At 52.6% G+C, this 20,643-nt stretch overlaps 2 protein-coding genes across 2 annotated transcripts; one reads left to right on the forward strand and one right to left on the reverse strand.

The window, feature by feature from the left end:
* Positions 1-2,642: 2,642 nt before the first annotated feature.
* TGME49_249160 (UAA transporter family protein) lies at positions 2,643-7,840 on the reverse strand (the record flags this gene model as incomplete). Its single annotated transcript, XM_018780885.1, has 5 exons — positions 2,643-3,218; positions 4,055-4,589; positions 5,460-5,686; positions 6,308-6,768; positions 7,225-7,840. 5 exons carry the CDS (start codon positions 7,838-7,840, stop codon positions 2,643-2,645), a joined length of 2,415 nt encoding a protein of 804 aa, XP_018635023.1.
* A 1,187-nt stretch (positions 7,841-9,027) lies between these two features.
* On the forward strand, positions 9,028-20,634 carry TGME49_249170 (Ras family protein). Its single transcript, XM_002367210.2, has 14 exons — positions 9,028-10,358; positions 10,577-10,804; positions 11,466-11,623; positions 11,987-12,070; positions 12,463-12,538; positions 13,001-13,056; positions 14,184-14,443; positions 14,853-15,003; positions 15,782-15,959; positions 16,446-16,595; positions 17,865-18,055; positions 18,587-18,811; positions 19,155-19,304; positions 19,621-20,634. The coding sequence occupies exons 1-14, from the start codon at positions 10,346-10,348 to the stop codon at positions 20,014-20,016; spliced, it is 2,316 nt and encodes a 771-aa protein (XP_002367251.1). The 5' UTR covers positions 9,028-10,345; the 3' UTR covers positions 20,017-20,634.
* Positions 20,635-20,643: the final 9 nt, after the last annotated feature.

A 20,643-nucleotide genomic window follows, 5' to 3' on the forward strand; every position in this document is an offset into this window, starting at 1 on the left:
CTAAATAATTGTTTTACTTTCACAATTCTTTTTGACGGTGAGTACCATCGGACTTGGTTTCCAGCAGAGACGCGGTGCAGAGTACGAGGCTACTCGCAATGTAGGCCGCGATGACCCTCCTTGTTACGAGCAGCCTTTCACCGTCTGACCCTGGTGCACTCTTGGGATGTCCATCTCGACGTCACTGGGTGCCAAGTTAGTTAAGACAATGCTAGAGGTGATAAAAACATGGAGAGTAGACGGTACCATAAAGGCAGTCAGAGCTGTTCTTGAGTCATCACGTGGCGTTTTGGCTTCATCATGAATGTAGCGGCCGACAACAGAAAGAGTAACGCTTCCGGCGAAAATAAACTTTAGCGATATGGTCGCAAGGGTCCATGTCAGTCTACTCTCGAATCAAAGATACTAATAGAGAACCAGGCGGGAAGACGAGACAATAAAACCGCCTCTTGATGGCTCGTTCGTCTGCCTTGACACGGGCACCAGATGACCGCAGAGGCGTATCCGTAAAACAATCCTATCAACCTAGAGTACAACGAAACCAATCGTTTCGGAAGTGTACGCAGACACGTGCGTACAGCAAAACCAAAGGCGAAAACATCTCCGCATCTAAACCTTGTCTGCCTGTTTGTGCATTGTCTCAGAATTATGCTCATACTCGCTAGATCCACCAATCCATACCTCTTTGTACAGGCAATCCCACGTGCAGATTTGCCGCACAGATGAGCCGGCAATAAGCGCCGGGCGTGCCCACTCTCGATATCATCCCAATAGTAGGCGCTGATTATCACCTCTTGCGAACTGTTCTTCGGCAAACGAATCTCCCAGTGACGCTTTGCGTGTTTGTCCAAGAAAGGTGACAACAGGGTAGCAACTCTTGTCCACAGCTTACAGTTTAAAACATGAACTGCAAAGAAGCTGGATATCGAAGTAGCAGCATCGAGAAACTCTAAGACTTGGACGGTCGCTCTGCTTGTTTACGACATTGTAACTGAGAACAGAAAAAGTAGCTGCTCATGCTTGCATAGATTCGCAAAGAAAAATAAGTCAGGTATGCTGCATTCGTCCAGCGAATCAACGTGCAAAACTTGTTGCAACCACAGCTCACTTCAAGAATTGTTACTTTGGCTTCGTGTTACCTGAAAGATAAAAGGCGCGAAATCGTAAGGCGACATCAAGTGAAAGGCGGAACAATAAACCAATGTTTCCGGACAGTGGAAACAAATTGCTGGCCCCTACATCTGTGACCGAGGAGGAGTTTACGAAAAGTGGAGATTGTGCAGTCGAGGAGTCGCTGCCCCGGTTGTCACAAAATACGGCGCGTGCCGAGTCTCGCGGCACTAGCCACAAGCAAGCAAACTGACCGCTAGGAAAAAATGGAATAGCCGAGGCAGAACGGGTCTTCTGTGTCTGCCGGAAATTTGGTCTCTGTTGTCTTATACAACCAGCGTGTAGACCTGTTTTCGGGCGACCAGTTTTGCTCAGAATGAAGACACGAGTGGCAACACAGAAACCAAACACAGCACGAATGACACAACAAACAACAAATGTTTTCACCGGCGTTTCTGCCGAAGCCAGAAGCGAGCCGCGGGAAAGCTCTTCCTCTGTTGTTTCGCTGCAGAGAGTCTCGCATTATCGGACCCTTTCGCTTGTTCGAAGAAACCAATCGCTGTCGCGGCTGCAATTTCGCACACTAAAATACCTGTTTCCGAAGGAATAAGCAAACATCGTCTCATGCTCGACTCATCACCGTTCCTTTGTTTCTATCTCATCGTTTGTTCTCGAGATTTACTCTAACCCCTGACTGCGAGGCACGCAGACGGCCAGTTCTGCATGTGTTTAACACGTGGAAAAAGACGAACGCCATTCGGATGACCCCGCCCGGGCTCAGGTGAACCTGGGACGCAACTACGCTACACTAAAACACTGTGGGAAGTCGGCCTCAAACGAAAACGCTGCCTGATTTGCTTAACTGCATTTCACTCAAACTGCGGGAGCACAGTGTTGTTTTCACTACGCCCGACGCACAGTGGAGACAACAATAACGACACCTGATGAAAGCACGCTTCCTTGGAGCAAACGAACTACACACGGGATAAAACCGACTCTCTCGTTGCGTCCGTCTTTGACCACCAGGGAACAACAGGAGGACCTGGAGGGAGGCGCAGGAAGAAAGAGAGAATCGAGGAAACCGAGGAAGCCAAGGGTACGAAGCCCCATCGAAGCGTTTGCCTGTGCTGTCTTCCATTTGACGATTTCCTCCACGTGCCATGGGGACGCTAGACCTTGGGATCCTTCCCACTGGCCTCGATGGACCATCCCTGCTATCATTCCTACAGTTCCTACAACATCTCCTTCTCCCGTCTCCTCTCTACCTCCTGCGTATCACGCCCCTCCATTGCTTCGGCAAAAGACCTTTCCAAGTTGCCGCTCGTGCGTCGAAGCTCGTGGAACCTGTTTTTGAAGATGCTCTGTCTGCTTCTGGCATCTCTGAGCTTCTCCGCCGCTCTCCTTTGTCGACGTCTGTCTCCTTTTGTGTGCCCCAAGGACACACGCGCCCTTTTCCGTTATTCTGGGTCTTTAAGCCGTCTTCCAGCATCCGTTGCCGTCGTTTCCTTCGTTCCCTCCCTCCCTCATGGTGTCTACTCACTGCGTTTCCCCTTCTCGTCGTCTCCGTCTTCACTGTTGGCGACTGTGGATACAGTAAGTCCGAGTGCGGGGCTGTCTTCTTGGCGCATTTTATCGCAGGTCGAAGCAGGCGAAGCGGAGAGCGATGGAAGCTGAGAGACGAACGAGAAAGAACACTGCAGCGTCTCCTCACTGGCAACGCCCTCGGCTCTCCAGTCCTCTTCCGCTTGCGTCGCAAACCCGGCCAGAGACGGAGCCACGCGTCGCGCATTCTGCAAGCTTTCAGTCCAGCCGCGGCGACTCTCTTGGAGGCACGAAGCAGACACCCACAAAGGGCGAGGAGACACTGACGGAGAGAGCGTGAGCGAAGAGCACGGAGAAGACGCTTCGCCGTGGAAATCTGAAATCCCCCCAGCGGGAGAAGCACCCGGTCGAGACGGCGAAGAAAACGCCTGAGACGGGATGTGCGTGCGTTCAGAGAAGCGCCGTTGGGTAGCCTCGAGGGCCGAGGGAGACCGAGGTGAGGACGGCGACGGCAGAGGCGAACGAATCTTCTTTCGTCCGCGCAAGGAAGACAGGAGTCTGACAATCTGCAGGAGTCAACACAAGAGTGAAGATTGCGAGCACGCTGTGTTCCAGTCTTTCACGAGTCTAGCGCAGAGGCAACTCACACGGAAAGTTCCAAGACATGACAGCGCGACTGGCGACTCGCTCCGTCCACACTCTCTTGGATGTGTTGGGAGATTTAACATGCACAGACAAGAAGTCCGCGAGCCAGACCACTGAGACAATTTGACAAAAAGCGTATCCATACGTCTAACGCGATCTACCTTTCACGCGAAGATTTGAGACAGAACCACAAGACTATGATGAGACACAGTTCGACAGTGTAGCTCGACTCAGATAATTCGCCTTGGGATAGAAATTCTGTACCGAACCACATAAAACCGCGATGTCTTTCTGTCGTCTGTATAGAACTACTAATGCTTGCTGAGGTCCTTGCATCTCTTTAGCTCGCTGCCTACTTGAAATCAGACCAACATAAACTCCTTTTTTACGGACCTAAAACCCAATTTGTCTTCTCCAGCTCTCCTCGACTGCATGACATGCGTGAAACTCGTTTCTCTTTTTTCTGCTCTCTCTGAAACATTTGTGTTCTACTCCTTCCAGCTGCAGCACTGCGGCTTCTTCAATTTTTTTCTCCCATCTCTGATGGTCTTTGTGAGGTGCTGAGCTGTCGCCGGCGTCCCTTGTCCGGGACTCCACCCGCGAAGCGCAGGTCGCTTGTCGTTGCATGCATCTTCATTCTCCTTTTTTTCCGTTTGAAATTGAGTCCTTTTGTCTTTTTTCTAGGCCACGCCTTTTGCCCCCGCGAACTTCGCGCCCGCTGCTTTTTCCACTCTTCTTCTCTCCTTCTGTCGCGTACCCCAGCCAGGCAGATGTTGGCGACAGCGAGGCTCGCTAGCCAAGGCACCGGCTCGCTCTGGAGAAGCAAGGCGACAAAGACGAGGGCGACGCGGCGCAGAGTGGTGAGGATTGAGGAGCAGACTGCACCGACCAGTTGCATGCATTTACTCCCACAGAGCTGCGCGACGGCGCCGCCGACCGCGACAACCACACTGCATGCAAGCGGCGAAAGCGACACGAGAGACAGGAAAAAGAAGCTGTCTCCGAGCGCCCCAGCGTCAGGGGCGCTGTCGGGGTGCGGGTGGAAGGCGGTGGAGCTGAGACGCGGAGATTCCGAGACTGGCGACGGCGACGTCCGCGGAGACAGGAAGCTGGCCGACTCCAGACTCGAGGCTCCGGAGTCGGCGAACACGGATCCCAGGAAATACCGCAGTCCAGCAGCACCCTCAAACGAAACACACAAAACAAGGGAGAACAGCAGACCGTACACGCTGCTCACGAGCATCAGGGTGTACGGACAGAGGCGGTGGCGTCGCAGGAGGACGTGATCTTGCCTGAGAGCGACACGGAGAGAGAGAGACAAACCCCAGGACGTGACTTGGGGACGCGGCAAAAATGTCCAGGCGAAGCACGAGACCTCAGGCTCCCTGTTCTGCACGGACGAACAAGAACATTCGGCGACAGAGCACGACCGCGAGACGGAGACATCGAACCGGTGTGGGGTCAGCTGAATGTCGTAGGAGACTGAGGTTGCCCACACTTCAGCCGTCTTGAGCACTCCAATGGAGTGGCGATGTACAGAAATCGTGACGAACTTGATGGGTCCGTAGGTCACAACTGAAGTTACAACCCACAGTTGGAGAGATACAAAGGTTTACGAAGTCAGCGTGGAGTGACCAGAGAGGTGACGTGATGGCCAGAGGAAGCCAGTGTGAAACGCGTCTCAGTCAACCTGCATCCCAACACTCTGCCCTCCCTGCTCCGCACATCGCAGCCATGTCTGTTCCGGGAGTCGTGAGCGAAGGTCATTCTTTCTGCAATCCGAACAAATCAGATCGCGTAGTGGAGAAGCGGACCGAACTCGTAGTCTTACTCGTAGGAGATAGAACTCCGCAGAAAAAGGGTATCGGTAGACTTGTCTCGGAAACAAAGACTCCCAGCAGGAAGGTTCTGGCTACACTGGCATCGGGTAAGTCGTAAAAGGCGTTTGCTCTCGCTCGGGATACGACTACTATCACTGACTAACGTGATACACATGAAGTACGTTCTTATATATATATATATGAAAGTAAATACCACTGGAAGCCACACACAATCGCTCTGCGGCGACGCGGCTACCGTTCACTTTCACTGTGCGCCTCTCCACAGTTGCCACCGATGGCACGCCGAGGTTTCGATCTCATGGTCGCGTTTTTCAGGGATACCTGGAGACTGAGAATGAGTCGAGAGTGAGGCTGGCGAGAAGCACGAGATTTCCGATAATGCGCTCTCTCACGCCTGCATCAGAGGCCCCGCTTGCGCTCGCTCGGTTCTTGTCGGAGGCGCATGACGCGTTGAATACGTAGACCCAGACGGCCATCCACAGGACGCCCGCCACTTCCTTGCGACTCACGCGGCGCCCGAGCAAGCCATTCAAAATCAAAACCCCCACCTGAAAAACGAAGAGTGAAACCAAGGGACTCAGACATCCCGCGCGACGCTTCTGCATCCACAGCCTCTCTCACCTGTCGCCGAAAACGCGACGCCGCGATACAACTGCCATGCGGACTCCATGCCCCAAACCACATGTAGAGGACCCCAGATGGGAGTGAAGGTAGAAAGGCGATTCAGGAACTTGTGGGTGGAGAGTTGTATCTCCACATTGAGGTGACACACCGATGGAGGGACATTCCATCACGCACAAATGAGCAGCAAAAGGAGACGGAGAGACAGAAACTATATCGGTAGCAGACACTCCTATCCATTTGCGTGTATCTAAAGCCAAATCAGTCGTCGTTCGTGCTCGTCGAGTGATGGAGACTTTGACCTGCTTGTGGAGCCCCAGAAGCGCGGTGCGCGCCGTTCGAGCCTCAGAGAAGACGACGAACGACGACAGTTTCTCAGACTGAGCCTGGGCCTGTCTTGTAGGAGAGCGTATCAGGTGTTCAAATGTGACGCCCTTTAACGTTTTCCGTTCCTTCGTTAGTCCAGTAAGTTTCACCGTCCTTCGGAGTTCCTTGGCACGTTTGTAGGATTTTAAGGCTCACAAACCACCGGTTCAACGCGGACCTACCGGCTTGGCGCACTTGGAGACTGCGAGGGTAGCGAAGTCAACGACAGTGAGAGAGTGGAAACTCGCGGCTTTCGCGGCAAATGTGCCGAGAGAGACGAGAAGCAACTCGCGTCGAATGGCTGCATTTTCCGCGTCCGCGTCTTCTCCTTTTCCCTGTCGGAGACTCGCTGGAAGAAGACGAGACCCGTGATGTCTCTTTGGTGCGAATTCCACTTCTCTCTGCTTGACGGCCAACGACGGAAACGGTGATGCGAGCGTCGCCTCTTCGTCTTCTTTCCCCACCACCACGACTGGCGCCGAGTCCCAGGAAGACAAAGGGGCGCTTGTAGCACATAAATCGTTCTTGAAAGACGTCTCTCTCTTGAGACCTTCTTCGCTCTCTCTCGTCTCTCCCGTCTCTTCATCTCTTCCTCGCTGACTCCGACAGCCTGCATCTGTCTTCTCGCCTTCTTCTTTGAAGCCTGTGCGACCCGGAGAAGAAACTCGACATGTGCGTATTCGCCAGCGCGAGCAGAAAACAGAGAGGCTCTTCCAGAGGCGCATCCGGGAGAGCGAAGGGACCCCGAAGAGTCGACGCGCGGATGCGCGTTTGCCCTCTGTTTGACAGATCGTCGAAACAAATGCATGCGGAGCCAGTCTTCCGAACGTCAACCGATGCCCTTTGTCACCCACCCAGGCCAAGACGCGGCGTGCACAGTCGCCAGTCGGGAGAGAAGAGCATGGAAAACATACGAATTTTCGGAAGATTGTTCCACTGACGTCCACGAGCGCCTGGTACCACGCCGAGCGAGATAGAAACGCTTTGCCGAGTCTTCCCCAGGCCTTTTGTGCACCTTCCTCTCTCTCTGCCTCTAGCGACCTGCCTCTGCCTAGACGTTTCCGTTTGCCGACGAACCTAGTCCCTTCCGACGTCTCACCGTCCACCACAAAAGCTTTGCTGCCTACCACGAGAGCTCCATTGTCAATCGCGAGAGCTTCTTTGTCAATCGCGAGAGCTTCTTTGATAATCACGAAGGCGCCTTCGTCAATCATGCAGGCCATTCGCTCCCTCTCTACAGCTGTTTGGGTTCTCTCGAAAGCTCTTTCGTCGATGTCGCTCTCGCGCTGACGTTGTCGATCCTCCCGCTTCCAGAGATCAAGGAGCAGAAGCGCGAGGAAGGCGACGAAGGCAGAGACGGCGCAGTTCAGTGCAAGTACGGTGAATGTGTAGCGAAATGATTCATTCTTCTCGTCGAGCCTTGGAGACAGAGACAGCAAGCATTCCTCCCTGTGCGCCGCCTGACGTGTCGACGGATGCCCCCCTGCCGCGTAGGAAAGAACGTCAGAAGCAGAGAGAGACAGAGAAGAAGACGGAGGCGAGAGAGCAGAGGAGAGAGCAGAGGAGAGAGTTGCTTCAGCGCACCGAGGAGAGGAGGCAGTTGCAGAAGGCGGTTTGTCGTAGAGACGTCGTTGTGCAAGACCCGCAAAGATGTACGGCACAAACATGCCGACAACCACCAAAGTCGCCCCCGCCAGAGAAGACGAGCCTTCCATGGCGCTTGCATTCCCAGTGCGCCTTCACGAAGAAAGACGCGACGAAGCGAAGGGGAAGGCGCGAAACTCGAGAAAACGGGGAAAACCAGGAGACAGAAGCGAAAGAGAAGAAGAGAGGGGAGAGGAAGGTGCGACAGGGGCAGACATGGAAGGGAAGAGGTGAGAGAGAAACGTCACAAGGACGAGTGGAGCAGAAAGCGAGAGTCGACCAGAAAAGGCCTAAAGAAGAGGGACAGGGCAGACACCCGCAGAGAAAGAGAGGAGCGAGATAGACATAAAAGAGAGAGGAAGCAGCGAGAGGGCGCCAGCATCAAAAGTCACCGGATGTCGGGGGGGCAGGCACGGAGCCGTGCAGCTGTGTGCGACGGTCTCGTTGTCTCTTTGCTAAAAACCTTGAGAGTTGGAAGCACCGTAGTGTTGGCCTTCTCTATCTTTCTTCGCTTCCCTTTTCCGCGAACCACGAGACTGGCAGCGCGTCTCCAGACAGCCTGTTGAATTGGGGGGCGAGCGAGCTGTCTGTTGTTGGCGTGTGTCAGCACCCTACACAAGTCAAATCTGAGTGGTGCATGCATGATGCACCGCATCGATAAGAAAATGTCTCTCTTCTCCTCCACCTGTTCGAAACGGTGACGGTCTCATGTGCAGCTCGCGCTCTCGTCGCGCTAGCTCCGCCACAGGGAAGAAGTGGAGTGTTTTTCGGCAAAGAAGGCGCGAGACATCAAAAGACTCGCGCAAACCTGAGAAGGCGCCCCTAAAGGGACAAGCTCGAGAAATCGTGTGTATCTGCCTGTCTCAGCGGCTCTACACAGAACGGTCCAGTGCCGAGAAAGAGCGTTGATCGCGCAAGTTGAGTAGCGCGTGACAAGCGAGAAAGCGTATTGCGCTGGGGTATGCATGCAGAGCGGTGAAGAGCGCTTTTTTCGTGAGAAGTTCAAACTGATAGAGCGAAAAGAAAGAAACCGTTTGTGTGTATGTCCACGATACACTTCCCTATCTAAGTAGAGCTCTATAGATGTCTATATGTTGGGGGAAAAGAATTAGGCAAAGTCACGTCGAGTGACTCTTCACGCGTCTTGTCACTAAACTGAAGCGTCAGAGCCTCAAAGTTCCTTGTTTTCTTTGTCTCAGTCACCCTTTTGCTCCTCCAGCTTTTTTGCCTGTCGTGACTTCTTCCACAGTCCATCTTTTCTTGAGTCAGTCTCTCCTCTAAAAAGCCGTTTCCTCTGTCAGCTTCGGGCCAGTGTCTTGCGGTGCGTCCGCTGCCTCTGTGTGTGTGTATGTTTCTCACAACTCTTCTCTCGCGTTGAACGTGCTGTTTCCAGGTGTTCCTGCCCTCTTGAGGCGTTCTACTTCTCCTTTTCCTTCCCTTTTGTCTTTACTCTCTTTCACCCAGTTCGAGGCAGAGCGCCGCCGACCTCTCCATTCTTCAGCTCTCCCCTACCGTCCGAGACGGTTGCCTCTCTCTGCGGTGCCTGGCATTCGGCACTCCTGCCGGCTTCCTCCTTTTCCTCCTGACGTCTAAAGATCCCTTCAAAGCTTTTTCCGACAAGGTGGAGAGCCTCGAGTCGCCATTTCTCTCCATCATCTCCCCTGTGCTTCTCTGTAGGCCTGTCGGCACCTCAAGCCCTGTGCGGCGCACTGTTAGGTCCACGCAGAGTGCTGCTCCGCAAGCAGCCTGCATCAACTGTGGTAGACTCGCTGTTGCTTTCTTGCTTCTCCCGACTGTTTTCCTTCTGCTCGTCGACTACCCCAGCACTGGAAAGGACGAGAGCTTCCAGCGCAGGTCTTCGGTGGTGGATGCGTTGGGCTTTTGTCCTCCACTCCTGAACGCGTTCTTCGCTGAATCCCATGGTTCATCCAGTTCTGCGAGGCCATCCTCTCTGCCTAGAGGGCCATCGAGCCACTGGCTGCACACCTTGAGGAAACGGATCTGCTTCTCTGTTGCTCTTATCTGTGCACCCTTTGCGAAAATGGTTTGAAGCACGGCAGCAGAGGAGCCAGGGAAAAGCAGTTTCTTGCCGTACCTTTTCCACTGCATCCCTCCTGCTCTGCCTGGGAGGGAGCAAGCGACGACAGCGGAGACTGAGACAAGAAGCGATCCGAAGCGGACTCGCCTCTCCGTCGAGTGCCGACACACAGAGAGAGAACAAACGAGGGCAGACAGAAAGTCCGCGACTCGTGAATCGTGTATTTCGCTTTAGAAGCGTCTCTGTAGACCTGTCTACGTCAGGTCCACGCCTCCTACCACCACCCGGTCCTCTCCCAATCGTGTCTCTTCCGTATCACTGAACTGTCCTCTTTTGCTTCTCCTTCGTCCTCTTTTGCTTCTCCTTCGTCCTCTTCTGCTTCTCTTTCGTCCTCTTCTGCTTCTCTTTCGTCCTCTTCTGCTTCTCCTTCGTCTTCCTGTCTTTCTTTGCTTGCTTCTCGCTGTGTCTGTCGTCGGCTGCTTCCAGTTCGTATCTCTGTTCCTTGTTACGGCGTCGTGTGTAAATTGGCGTCGACAAGATGATGGAAGAAGGTAAGCCGCACATGCGACCGTTGCTGGAAGGCCGACTGCAGCATGCGTTCCACTTCCTCGATCTAAGATGTCGGTGGGACTCTCCTCTCGCTTCCTTCGACCTTTTGATCCTCTTGCCTTCTTCCCCTCGCCTTGTCGTCGCGTGTCTCGCTGTCCGCTTCGCTGAAGGTGCTCATCGCCTCTTCGTTTTCTCTCCTGCTTTCTGACTCGTTCCCTAGAGCGCGCCGTGAGGAACCTCGTTCTCTCCATTTGCGAATTTCGCCTGCAAGCTGCTCCGTCGCCTCGGGAAGCCGAGACAGCAGGTGGACGCGTTCCTGGGGGGAGAGTCGGCAGTCAGTTGCTGCTTGTCGGAGGTGTGGGGTCGGAGAGAGGCGCCGCGCAGCTCTTGATGCACGGCGGCGCTGACGAGACCCAGTGCTACGACGACTTGCATGCAGTCGAGCTAGGTCAGACATGAACGGCCGTGGAACTCAAGACGCAGAGAGGAAGAAGACAAGACCGCCACAGGACAGATGGAAGAGGAAGGAAAAGACGGGAAGAAAGGCGTCAGACAGGACGACGGAGAAGCTAGGGAGAAAGGGCGGGGCAGGAAGAAGAAAACGGAGATTTTCAGTGGCTAGTCGGGAACCAACATGCGACCGGGAGGAACTGGAAAAGAGAGGTTGGAGAGGCGAAAAAGAAGGAAACGAGTTTCAAGAATGGACGCGTTACCTGTGCCGATAACGAGGCACTGAGAGTTTGTGACGGATGCAAACAGGAGCCGACGGCGTCGAGTGCTGCATGATTGTCGCGTAGAACAGTATAAAGAAGAAACTGGGGCAAGCGGAAGAGAAAAGCAGGAGACAGGAGAAAGAGGGAGACAAGGGGAGAAGAGAAAAGGCGAAGAGAGAGGAAAACTATGGTATCGGGTCTGATACGAAAAATGAAGGAAACGCGGGAACAGAAAAGAGAAAACAAGAGGCTGTTGTGTGCGGCTGTGTACAGTGACAGCGAGTTAGCCGCTCTGACAGAAAACTGAGGACAACCTTGTTCCTATTACTTTACACTCAGCCTGTTTCATACAGTGTGAGATTCTTTTTTCCTCTATTATCTCTGGTTTTTTCGCAGAACGCGGCCTATGGCGAGAACTGAGTGTTGGAGGCTTCTCCAAACCCAGTGGGGTGTACGGACACACGATGCGAGCGTGGAATGACCGAATCGTGCTCTTCGGCGGTCTAGCAGCCCAAACAGCTCAATCCCTTGCAGAAACCGAACAAACGCAGACGGTAACTCTCTCCCCAAATCATCTGCTGTCTTTATCTTCAGCGCAGTCATCGATGCATCGCGACATGCTCCATACAACACTACAAACATGTATATACACACATACATATGCATATATAAATACATATATATATATATATATATGTATATGTATATGTGTGTATGCAGCCGTACATGCATTGTCATTTATATATATATATATATATATATGCACATATGTGTAAATTGACATGCAGTGTCACATACAAGATGAGAGAGAAGCGCGAGGCCTGATGAAGGAGACGAGCATGCACAACGACCACAGAGGGAAGTTGTGACGTTGCGAAAAATCCTTTTCTATTCTGGCTGTGGGTTGTCTTTGCCAGTTTCCTCCTCCCTCATTCATGGGTCCCCAGAGCGCAGAGTGGCTGCACAATCCGCAGCCGAGCAACAGTCTATTTATTCTCCAGGTACGCGCTGGACTCTGCAAGCATGTGATGAATGTAGAGAGCAGAGAGTCGATTTCCGTCCCCATCTTAGTCTTGGTGAGTTAGATCTATTTCAGAAGCATTTCGTGCTTTCGGGAGCTTCCCAGAGTCGCGGTCGCCGAAGACCGGTTGCTCGCTCGAGTGTGTGTGTCGGTGCTCGTCAACAAAGATGAACTTGTCCTGTGTATGTCCACTCCATGCCTCTTGACAGGCGTCCCTAGAGCTCCTTCTTCCGCCTGTTTCATAGGACGAGAGACGCCGCATTCGCTTGTGGCGCCTTCCTTTTTTCGCTTTCTTCCTGTCGGACACTGGAGGGCGCTTGCATCAGCAAGAAATCGGCAGCAGAGCGACCTGCAGTGTGTTCGTGCATGCAGGTTGACGGTTTGTTTTGGACGCAGCCGGAAGTCGAGGGCGAGGGTCCGTCCCCTCGAGCATTTCACGGTGCCACAAGTGAGCCATTTTTCAGAGTTTCTTTGCTTTTTCGATGCTCCGCCGTTCTTCGACAGTCATCCGTCTGTCCTCTCTGTCCTCCTCGGTCTCCATTTCTTCTCCACTTCTGCCGGGCTGCTCTCTCCTCTCACCTGGGTTCCCTCGCTGAAGCTGGTGGATTGTTTCCTCTCTCTCACCTCAGTCGCGTCATCCGGTATCTCTTCTCGCGCAACGTCTGGATAGAGGCGTGAAGGAGGCTGAACCTCAACTCTGCTCGGCTGCTGCGCGTAGAGACGGAGTAACGAGGAGACACAGGAGACATCTCGAGTGGAAACGAATGTGTTCGGTGGTGTTCCATTCTTCTGGCCTCTCGAGGCAAGACTTGTGTGGCCAAGTTTCTTGTTTTCCGCGTTCTCTCTCTGTGCAAATCTCCCCTCTCTTCGCCGCACTCGCCGCCTTGGAGTCTTCCTGTTTCCTTTTCAGTCTGCAAGGACTTTCTTGTCGTCTTCGGAGGCGCGACAGATGCGAGGCTCCAGGAGGTGAGAAGAATCGGGAGGGCACCGTTCGCTTCTGCCTGGGGACAAGAACCTCCAGGAAAAACCATGGGCCTGTGCACCCACGCACCAGTGAAGCAGAAGCGATCCGAGGGGAGGCTGGTTCTCTGTGCTCTCTGCTGTCATGATTTGACAGAGCAGGCACAGGAAGAAAACATCCAAGGATGTAAGACCGTAGAAGCCTTCACGCGGCGTTAGTCGTCCTATTGTTGTCGAATCAAGAATGCCGTTCCAATTCTGTTGTGCCACCGTCACGGTTGCTTGGACCATCTTTCATGAGCGTCGCACCTTGTCAGTTCGTGTCTCCAGTATCCTTCCCTGTCACTTCAAGTTCCCGCTGCCCTCCACGCAGCTGCTTGACTTCACAAACATCATGCAGTTTTGGCGGCCGCCGAATTCACCTTGCTTACTATACACTTCATCTAGAAATATCAGTCATACGTATATATGATATATATATATATATATATATATCTGATATATGTGTATATTTATATGATATATGTGTATATATGTTAATATTTGTGTATTTCTGTGGATGAATTTCTATTTTTCCGCATCGCATGTCTATTTCTTTGTTTGGATAGTAAATGCTGTGTAGCCGTGTACACTGATATCTCTGCATCGTACATCGTATATGTGCATTTATAGGTAAGATAGAAGAATGCAGGATGTGATGCAGAGAATCTTCTGGGTGAGTTGAGGCATATGCAGGAAAGGAGTTCCTGGGCACAGTGTTGGTGGGAGTGTCGGTGTCTCTGACCGCACTATTGCGTCTGTGATTCTTGAAATATAACGACGGAAAGCTGTCGAAAAAGAACTTTTAGCTCGGACAGAAGAGTCAAGCAGGAACAGACAGTAACTTCAACAGACACGTGAAGAAAGACTCCTGTGTACGAGCTTACCTGGCGACGCAATGATAGAAACATCGACAAGCCATCAGCGAGCTCCTGAAGGATTCTCAGGAGTCCAAAACGGCACGGGGCGAGGAAACTGACCGCGCGTGCGTCTGTAGGGAGGGAGGTATATACTTGAGAGAGACAGGATATCTCGCTTGGGCCGTTTGCCTAGAATTTGCAAGGGATTCTTGAACGCTCTCTCTCTCTGTGCAGCCTTGCAACGATCTTCACCTTCTCGACTTGAACCGGAATACGTGGTACTCACCGGCCGCCTCTCTTTCTCCGCCCGCGAAGAAGAGAAGAGCTGAAGAAGGAGTTGAGCAAGACCCTCCGACAGAGCAGGATTCACCCTCTCCAGAAGGAGACAGCACGGATGCAGGACCCTCCATCAAAGTCTCTGGCGTCTCGCCGTCTCCGCGCGTTGGTCACGCCATGGTCACCGTCAAGCAAACCGAGAAAATCCTTCTTTTCGGGTGCGTCTCTTCCACTCCTAGCCTCCGTGTCGAGATCTACACAGCGAGGGAGACTCACAAGGACAGAGATAGAGAGGCTGGTACACAGATGCGCAGGCAGCGAAAGGTGGAGACACGAGTGGTTTGATGGAGAATCGTTTCCAAGCCTTTAGGCGTCTAGGTTCTTTGGGAGGTGGAACAGCAGGTGTGTAGGATGTCCTCCAGTGTGGAGTGAAACGTCGCAGACATCGCGCAGGCACTAACCGAGAGGGAGACACCAGTTGGGGGTTCTGCTGCTTCGGATGTCTGTCTGGGTGAAGCTGCGGACGCCGGGTGTTTTTTCCTTTTCTGGATTTTCCCGGTGTTGAGATGCATGTCCCGTAACCGCGACCCTCACACAGCGGGTGTCTTTTTGTCTTCTCTGATGCAGGGGTGCTGCTGATGACAACAACTTGTACTGCCTAGACTTCCAGGTGTATCGACGGCCGAAGCCAGGAGCGTCTGAAACCGTGCGTTCTCTGGCTGCAGACGGACAAGACGAGGAGATTGTGGAGATGTCTCTATCTTGGTCGCGCATTGAGGTAAAAAATCCACGTACTGAGCTCTTGTCGCTTCGCGGTGCTGCTGGTCGGAATGCCCAGGTCCGTCTGCCTGCATGAGCCTGAAGGGATTTGACGACGACTTATTCTCACTTTCTGACCTGCCTGAGTTTTCTCCGAGACAGAAGAAGGCGAACCAGAAAATCCCAACGCGATCCCCGATCGCTGTGCATTCTTCTCTCGCGGGGGCCTGCTTGAGACATGCCACAGAGCTGGATCTCCTCCATATCCCACGGCATCGAGGGTCGTCCATTTCTGTCATGTTCCAGACTGAACAGTGTGGAGGTTCAGTGTCCTGTGACCTGAAGGTTGTCCTCCATCGACTGGATTCTTCGCATTTCTACGCACCTAGACACCCGCGGAGACAAGTCGCGGGAACAGTGCCTTTTTTGCCGACCTGCTCGTGGGTGGTGGATCTGTCGAAGGTCCACACGCGTTTTGACGCATGCACGTCCGCAGTCGCAGCAAGCAATCTTTTTCAGCGACAAAGAGGAACAACGGTGTTTGCTACGGAAACAAGAGACAGAAGACATTTCTGTGTGTCTCCCCCGTCTCCGCCGCTTGCTTCCTCTTGGCCGCATAAGTACATCAAAGTAAAAAAGTTTTGCCTCTCTCTGTCTCCTCCTTTCTGTCTCGTCTTTCTCTCTTTTGTACTCCCGTCCTTCTTCTCTTCTTTCTTGTTTCTCTCTCTCTGTACCTCTGCTTCTTGCTATCTGGTCATGTGTGTGTGTATGCTATGAATGCCCCCTTGCATGCACAGACTCACCGGACAGGTCCCGTCAGTCGCGGCTTCTTCACTTTCGCTCAAGTTGGCCCTCAGCGTTTATTTGTCTTCGGTGGCCAGCCGTTGACCGGTGCCGCTCCCGACGCCAGCAGCCCAGCGGATTTGTACGTACTGAATTTAAAGACCTACCAATGGCAAAAGCCGTTGTATGAAGGTGCGTGGAAGCTCGAAAGGATCACGTCGGTCCTTCCAAGGAGACCTCTTGTCTCCGTCCTTCCCTGGAGTCGCAAGGCGCGCGCGTCTCTTGACGCTCCTGCCTCGACACTCGCGTCCTCAATTACGCAAACATCTCATTGTTAGACCCCTTCAACCTCACAGTCCTGATGAGTTTCCATGACGCGCGACGAAGAGACATACAAACTTGCACTCTCCCCACTCTTGCCGGCACATCAACATACACATACATGCCTATACTTATCTATATATATATATATATACAGATGTATATACCTGTATGTATTTAGACATGATGTGTATGTGTGTAGTGGCTGTGGAGGGTGCATCTTTGTGTGCTTTCTCTTTGGATCGATCTGTGCGATTCCCTAGAGAATGGTCGTTTATGTAAACTCACGACTCCCGTTCGATGTCTGTGTGACAGAAAGTATCTCTGTCTTTGTATCGGTTGTTTCCTGATGCCCAGGTCAGCTGGCTCTACGGGCAGAAGCGGCGGCAGTGCTCCACGACAAACTGATTGTCTTCGGAGGGGGGCGAGTTTCCAGAGTGCAAACTCCCGAAGCTCCTTCTGATGGCCAGAGTGAGAGTTCTCGTCAGGCGAAACCCAACGCACTAGGTGAGAGGAAAAACGCGTTCAGATAGAACCTGGTGTAGATGGTGCATCTTCTTTCGAGGAACTCCTTTTTCCATTGGTGAAACGATTCCTGCGGGCGAACTAGGCCCTACAGAACAACAGGAATCCGTATGAGAAAGATTATCTAGGTAATTCGGGATGCTCCATGGCCCAAAAAACTGCGGCGTTGTGAACATCTGCACCTCCGGATTTATCCTGAATCCAGAGAAAAGAGATGGCGCCCGAACTATGGAGCTCTCGTCGCCTCTCGCACAAATCTGTGTGCATGCATGCACCAGATGAAGAAGACTCAGTGTGCGTTCGCTTTTTCGCGCCCCTTCGTAAAGCCTGTCCGGTAACCGGATTTTCCTTCTCACGAGCAGCCTTCTGGGTGTGACCTTCCATGCTCACAAAACTCGAGCTGTATGTGTCGAACGGACAAGCCTCTGAGCAGCCAGGATACTCAGGGAACGTTTGGTCTCCCCTTCTTCGTACACCGTTTCCGGACCTCCATGAGACGAAAGAGTCGAACCTGTTACTGGGGAGTACATACGACGAGTTGGAGTACTGATTTATATCCTGAAGGCCTGTGTTTACCGTATGCGAGTTTTGGTCTGGAGAAGGGAGGCTTTTGATGACTGTAATGGCTGTAGCACGGAAGAAACGCACTTGTCCCCGTGGTCGGATCCATCCGAGGAAGACAGTCGCTCTTAGATCCGGTAAACAAAGACGTGCAAGATCAAAAACATCTAGACTCGCCTTATCATTGTGTTTACACCGAACCTGCGAAAGGGAAACACATCTTGGCCGTTTGGGTATTTGAAGGTAAATGCCATTCAAGCATGCAAATGCTGGGCGATCAGCGTGAGAGGAGAGTCTGCGCATGCTTCCCTGAGGATGGCGGGAGATGTCTCAACTTGCCTGTTTTTTTTTTCCGCGTTGAGTGCTGTATCGGCGGTCGCATGCAGCGACGAGTGTGGTCTCATTCGCCTTTGCCGCACTTTTTTGGTTTGTTCTATAATGGATATCAACGATTTCCATCGTTTTCGGACATATTAAAGTCTTGTGCTTCTTGTAGAATCTCCAGATGGTTTTAGAGTGACTGTAACGGTACCAGCTTGAAAGAGAAGGCCTCTCAACTTGTGCTGAGGACTCGCCACAAACCGTACAAGAATCGATGATGTCCATCTGTGCACCTAAGTTGATGCTGTTATCACACGTACTGTCAGGGAGAGAAAACGACTTCTTGTCTTTGACTCTGTGGGGTTGTAGGCGAGGCAGGAGCAGGCACCCTCGCGTCTGTGCTCGGTGTAGGCAGCTCCTGTCGCATGAGCAAGAAATTGTTCTTCCTCAACGTTCTGGAAATCAAAGAAGGCTCTGCAGATGGAGAGTTCAAGTTCAAACTCGTCACCGTTGGCGACTCCGGCGTCGGCAAGTCGTGCCTCCTCATGCGCTTTGTGCAGGTGATGAAAGCATCATGACAGACATGTCTCAAGAGACTGCACTGGAATCCAACTCTCTGCGTTTCGCATGCTGTTGCGATTGAAGAGAAGTGAACTCTTGCTCAACGTGTGTGGGGAGATCGGGTCCTGCCGTCGAGGAAGAAAAATGTCCTCGTGCATGCATGCAGTTTCGTCTCTTCTTCTCTGACGAAGCCTCCACCTGGCAGTCTCACTGCCCACCCTTTCTGTATCGAACGCGAACCTCCTGTGGATGCGCGTACCTTTTCGTCTCCATACTGTCGGTGTAAATGTGTTCACGTTAGGTCTGAGTACGTATACTTGGTCCCTGTAGCTCTTCGTACACATACACAACCTATATATATATATATATATATATATATATATATATATATAGGACGAGAGAGATTTGTATGTATGTATGTATGTATGTATGTATGTATGTATGCCGTCGTATGGGGGTTTGGTGCAGGCTTTGCAGAAGCGTGTGCAGAGATATTTTGCGTGTGTTTTCTGCCTGTGTTGCATTTTTAGGACCAGTACTCGGCCTTTCATGTCTCGACCATTGGCGTCGATTTCAAGTCGGTCCTGACGATGGTCAAGGGCAAGGTTTGCACGCTGCAGCTGTGGGATACGGCGGGTCAAGAGCGCTTCAGTGGGGTGACGGGGAACTACTACCGCAACGCCGACTGCTTCATTCTCGTTTTTGACATGACGCGAAGAAGTTCGTTTCTCCACATCGAGAACTGGATCAAACAGGTTAGGAGGGCGATCCTGCGTCTTCTCTTCCATTCGCACAGGCACACGTATTTGCATGCAGCTGCATGCAAATACACACACATAGATACCGCGACTCGCTTCGCGCAGCTGTGCTTCTTCTATAGCTCGCCCCCTGTCTTTGAATCGTCACATGTGCAAATGTAAAAGCTTCTTGCCTTTGATATCTTCACTTCTCGAACTCTGGACTCTCAAAAACAAGACGTACGTATATGTGTATGGTAGGGTATGTCTGTGCCGTGTGTCATGGCTGTGTCCTTGTCCTGGTTCTCGACGTCACCTGGTGCATACGCTGGTCACCGCTGACATTTGCTTTCACTTCCAGATCAAAGAACACCATGAATGCGGCCCGTCTACGATGAAGCTGCTCATTGGCAACAAAGCGGATCTGACTGCCTCGCTGGAAGTGACTGAGCGTGAAGCACGGCAATGTGCAGACCAAATCGGTGCCATTTATGTCTCGACTTCCGCCAAGGTACAAACGACGTTCATCTCTTCAGTATTTTTATATAGATAGACAGTTATAAATGTGTGTTCCACCAGAATGTCGGCTATCGCGCGATGGCGCAGACAAAGGCCGCCCAGTCGATGCCGTTTCTCCCAACTTCTGCTAAGGGACAAAACCATGCACGTATTTTCATTCACGTATATACGTAGATGTAGGGATATGTGTGTGTGCTGTGCTGTGCACCATAATGTCGGCCATCTCAATGCTTATCCGTGAAAGAACTTGTACGGCCGACACCTACATGAAAAGCAAGGACTCGACGTTTTATGTGCGCCTCCTTCAGACATCGGCAAACGTCGACGCGGCGTTTTTGGCGGCAGCTTCCAAGTTGGTGGAGATGCGTCGCCGAGCAGTGGCGGCGGCCACTGCGAGCGGCGCTGGCTCTTCTTCAGCTTCTGAGGCTTCTGCGCCTGCTCCAGATGCCCCGGGTATTTCTCTCCTGTCCAGCGCTCTTTCTACTCCGCCTCGTCAACGAGGACTGTGCTCAGGATGCGTAGGTTCGACAGGCTTCGGACCTCAAGCGCCGCAGCCGTCGAGGATGACAGAGGGCCGAGAAGGCAGTGGCCATGTCGCCTCAGCAGGGAGACTCTTGTCGCAGGAACTGGCTTCGTCGGTGAACAGCGTTGACATGGCGCGGCCACAGACGTCTTCTTTCCCTGCCCCGAGCCGACCTAGTTAGGCAGAGCGCCCTGGTGCTTTGCTACATTGATAGAGGCGCAAGGCGACAGCATGGAAAAGGCTACAGGCTGTTGAACAAGGTGCTACGGTCGCGCGCCTGATTCGCATGCGCTTTTTCTTCTCCTCGTCCGTTTGCCTTCTTCCCGGCAAACTGGTTGCGTTCCTGCTTTTCCTTTCGCGTCTGCCTGCGTCAGCGGCGTGTCTCTCCCTTTTTCCTCGTTCTTGTGTGCAGTTTCGAACTGCCTGTCTCCGTACGGGCCGCCTCGCCTTGTTGATTCTCTGCTCTTTGTGTCAACTGTTTCAAAGGCAACCGGGAACGGCCGCCGGACAGCTCTTGCTTGCGGATAGCGATGGGACAGAGAGCCCGTGGCGCTGGTCCGGAAAAAAAAGGGATTCTTCGGTGTTTTCTTCCGCGTAAACCTGGTCGTTTGTTTCTCCTACCTTCTACAATGGTAGGGAGTTTCAGATCGCCTGCGGCCATCAGGTTTCCGTACGTGAGGTAAAGCCAGAGGGAACTCCGCACTCCCGTTCGGATCCGAGACAGTGGGAGTCTTCGTCAATTTCACCAGTTGATTTGTTCGGTCACGTTTTCTTCTCCCGCATGTCGCGTGGCGGCCGCCGAACCGCT

This window comes from Toxoplasma gondii, chromosome XII (genome assembly GCF_000006565.2).
Source record: "Toxoplasma gondii ME49 chromosome XII, whole genome shotgun sequence".
Lineage (NCBI taxonomy): Eukaryota > Apicomplexa > Conoidasida > Eucoccidiorida > Sarcocystidae > Toxoplasma > Toxoplasma gondii.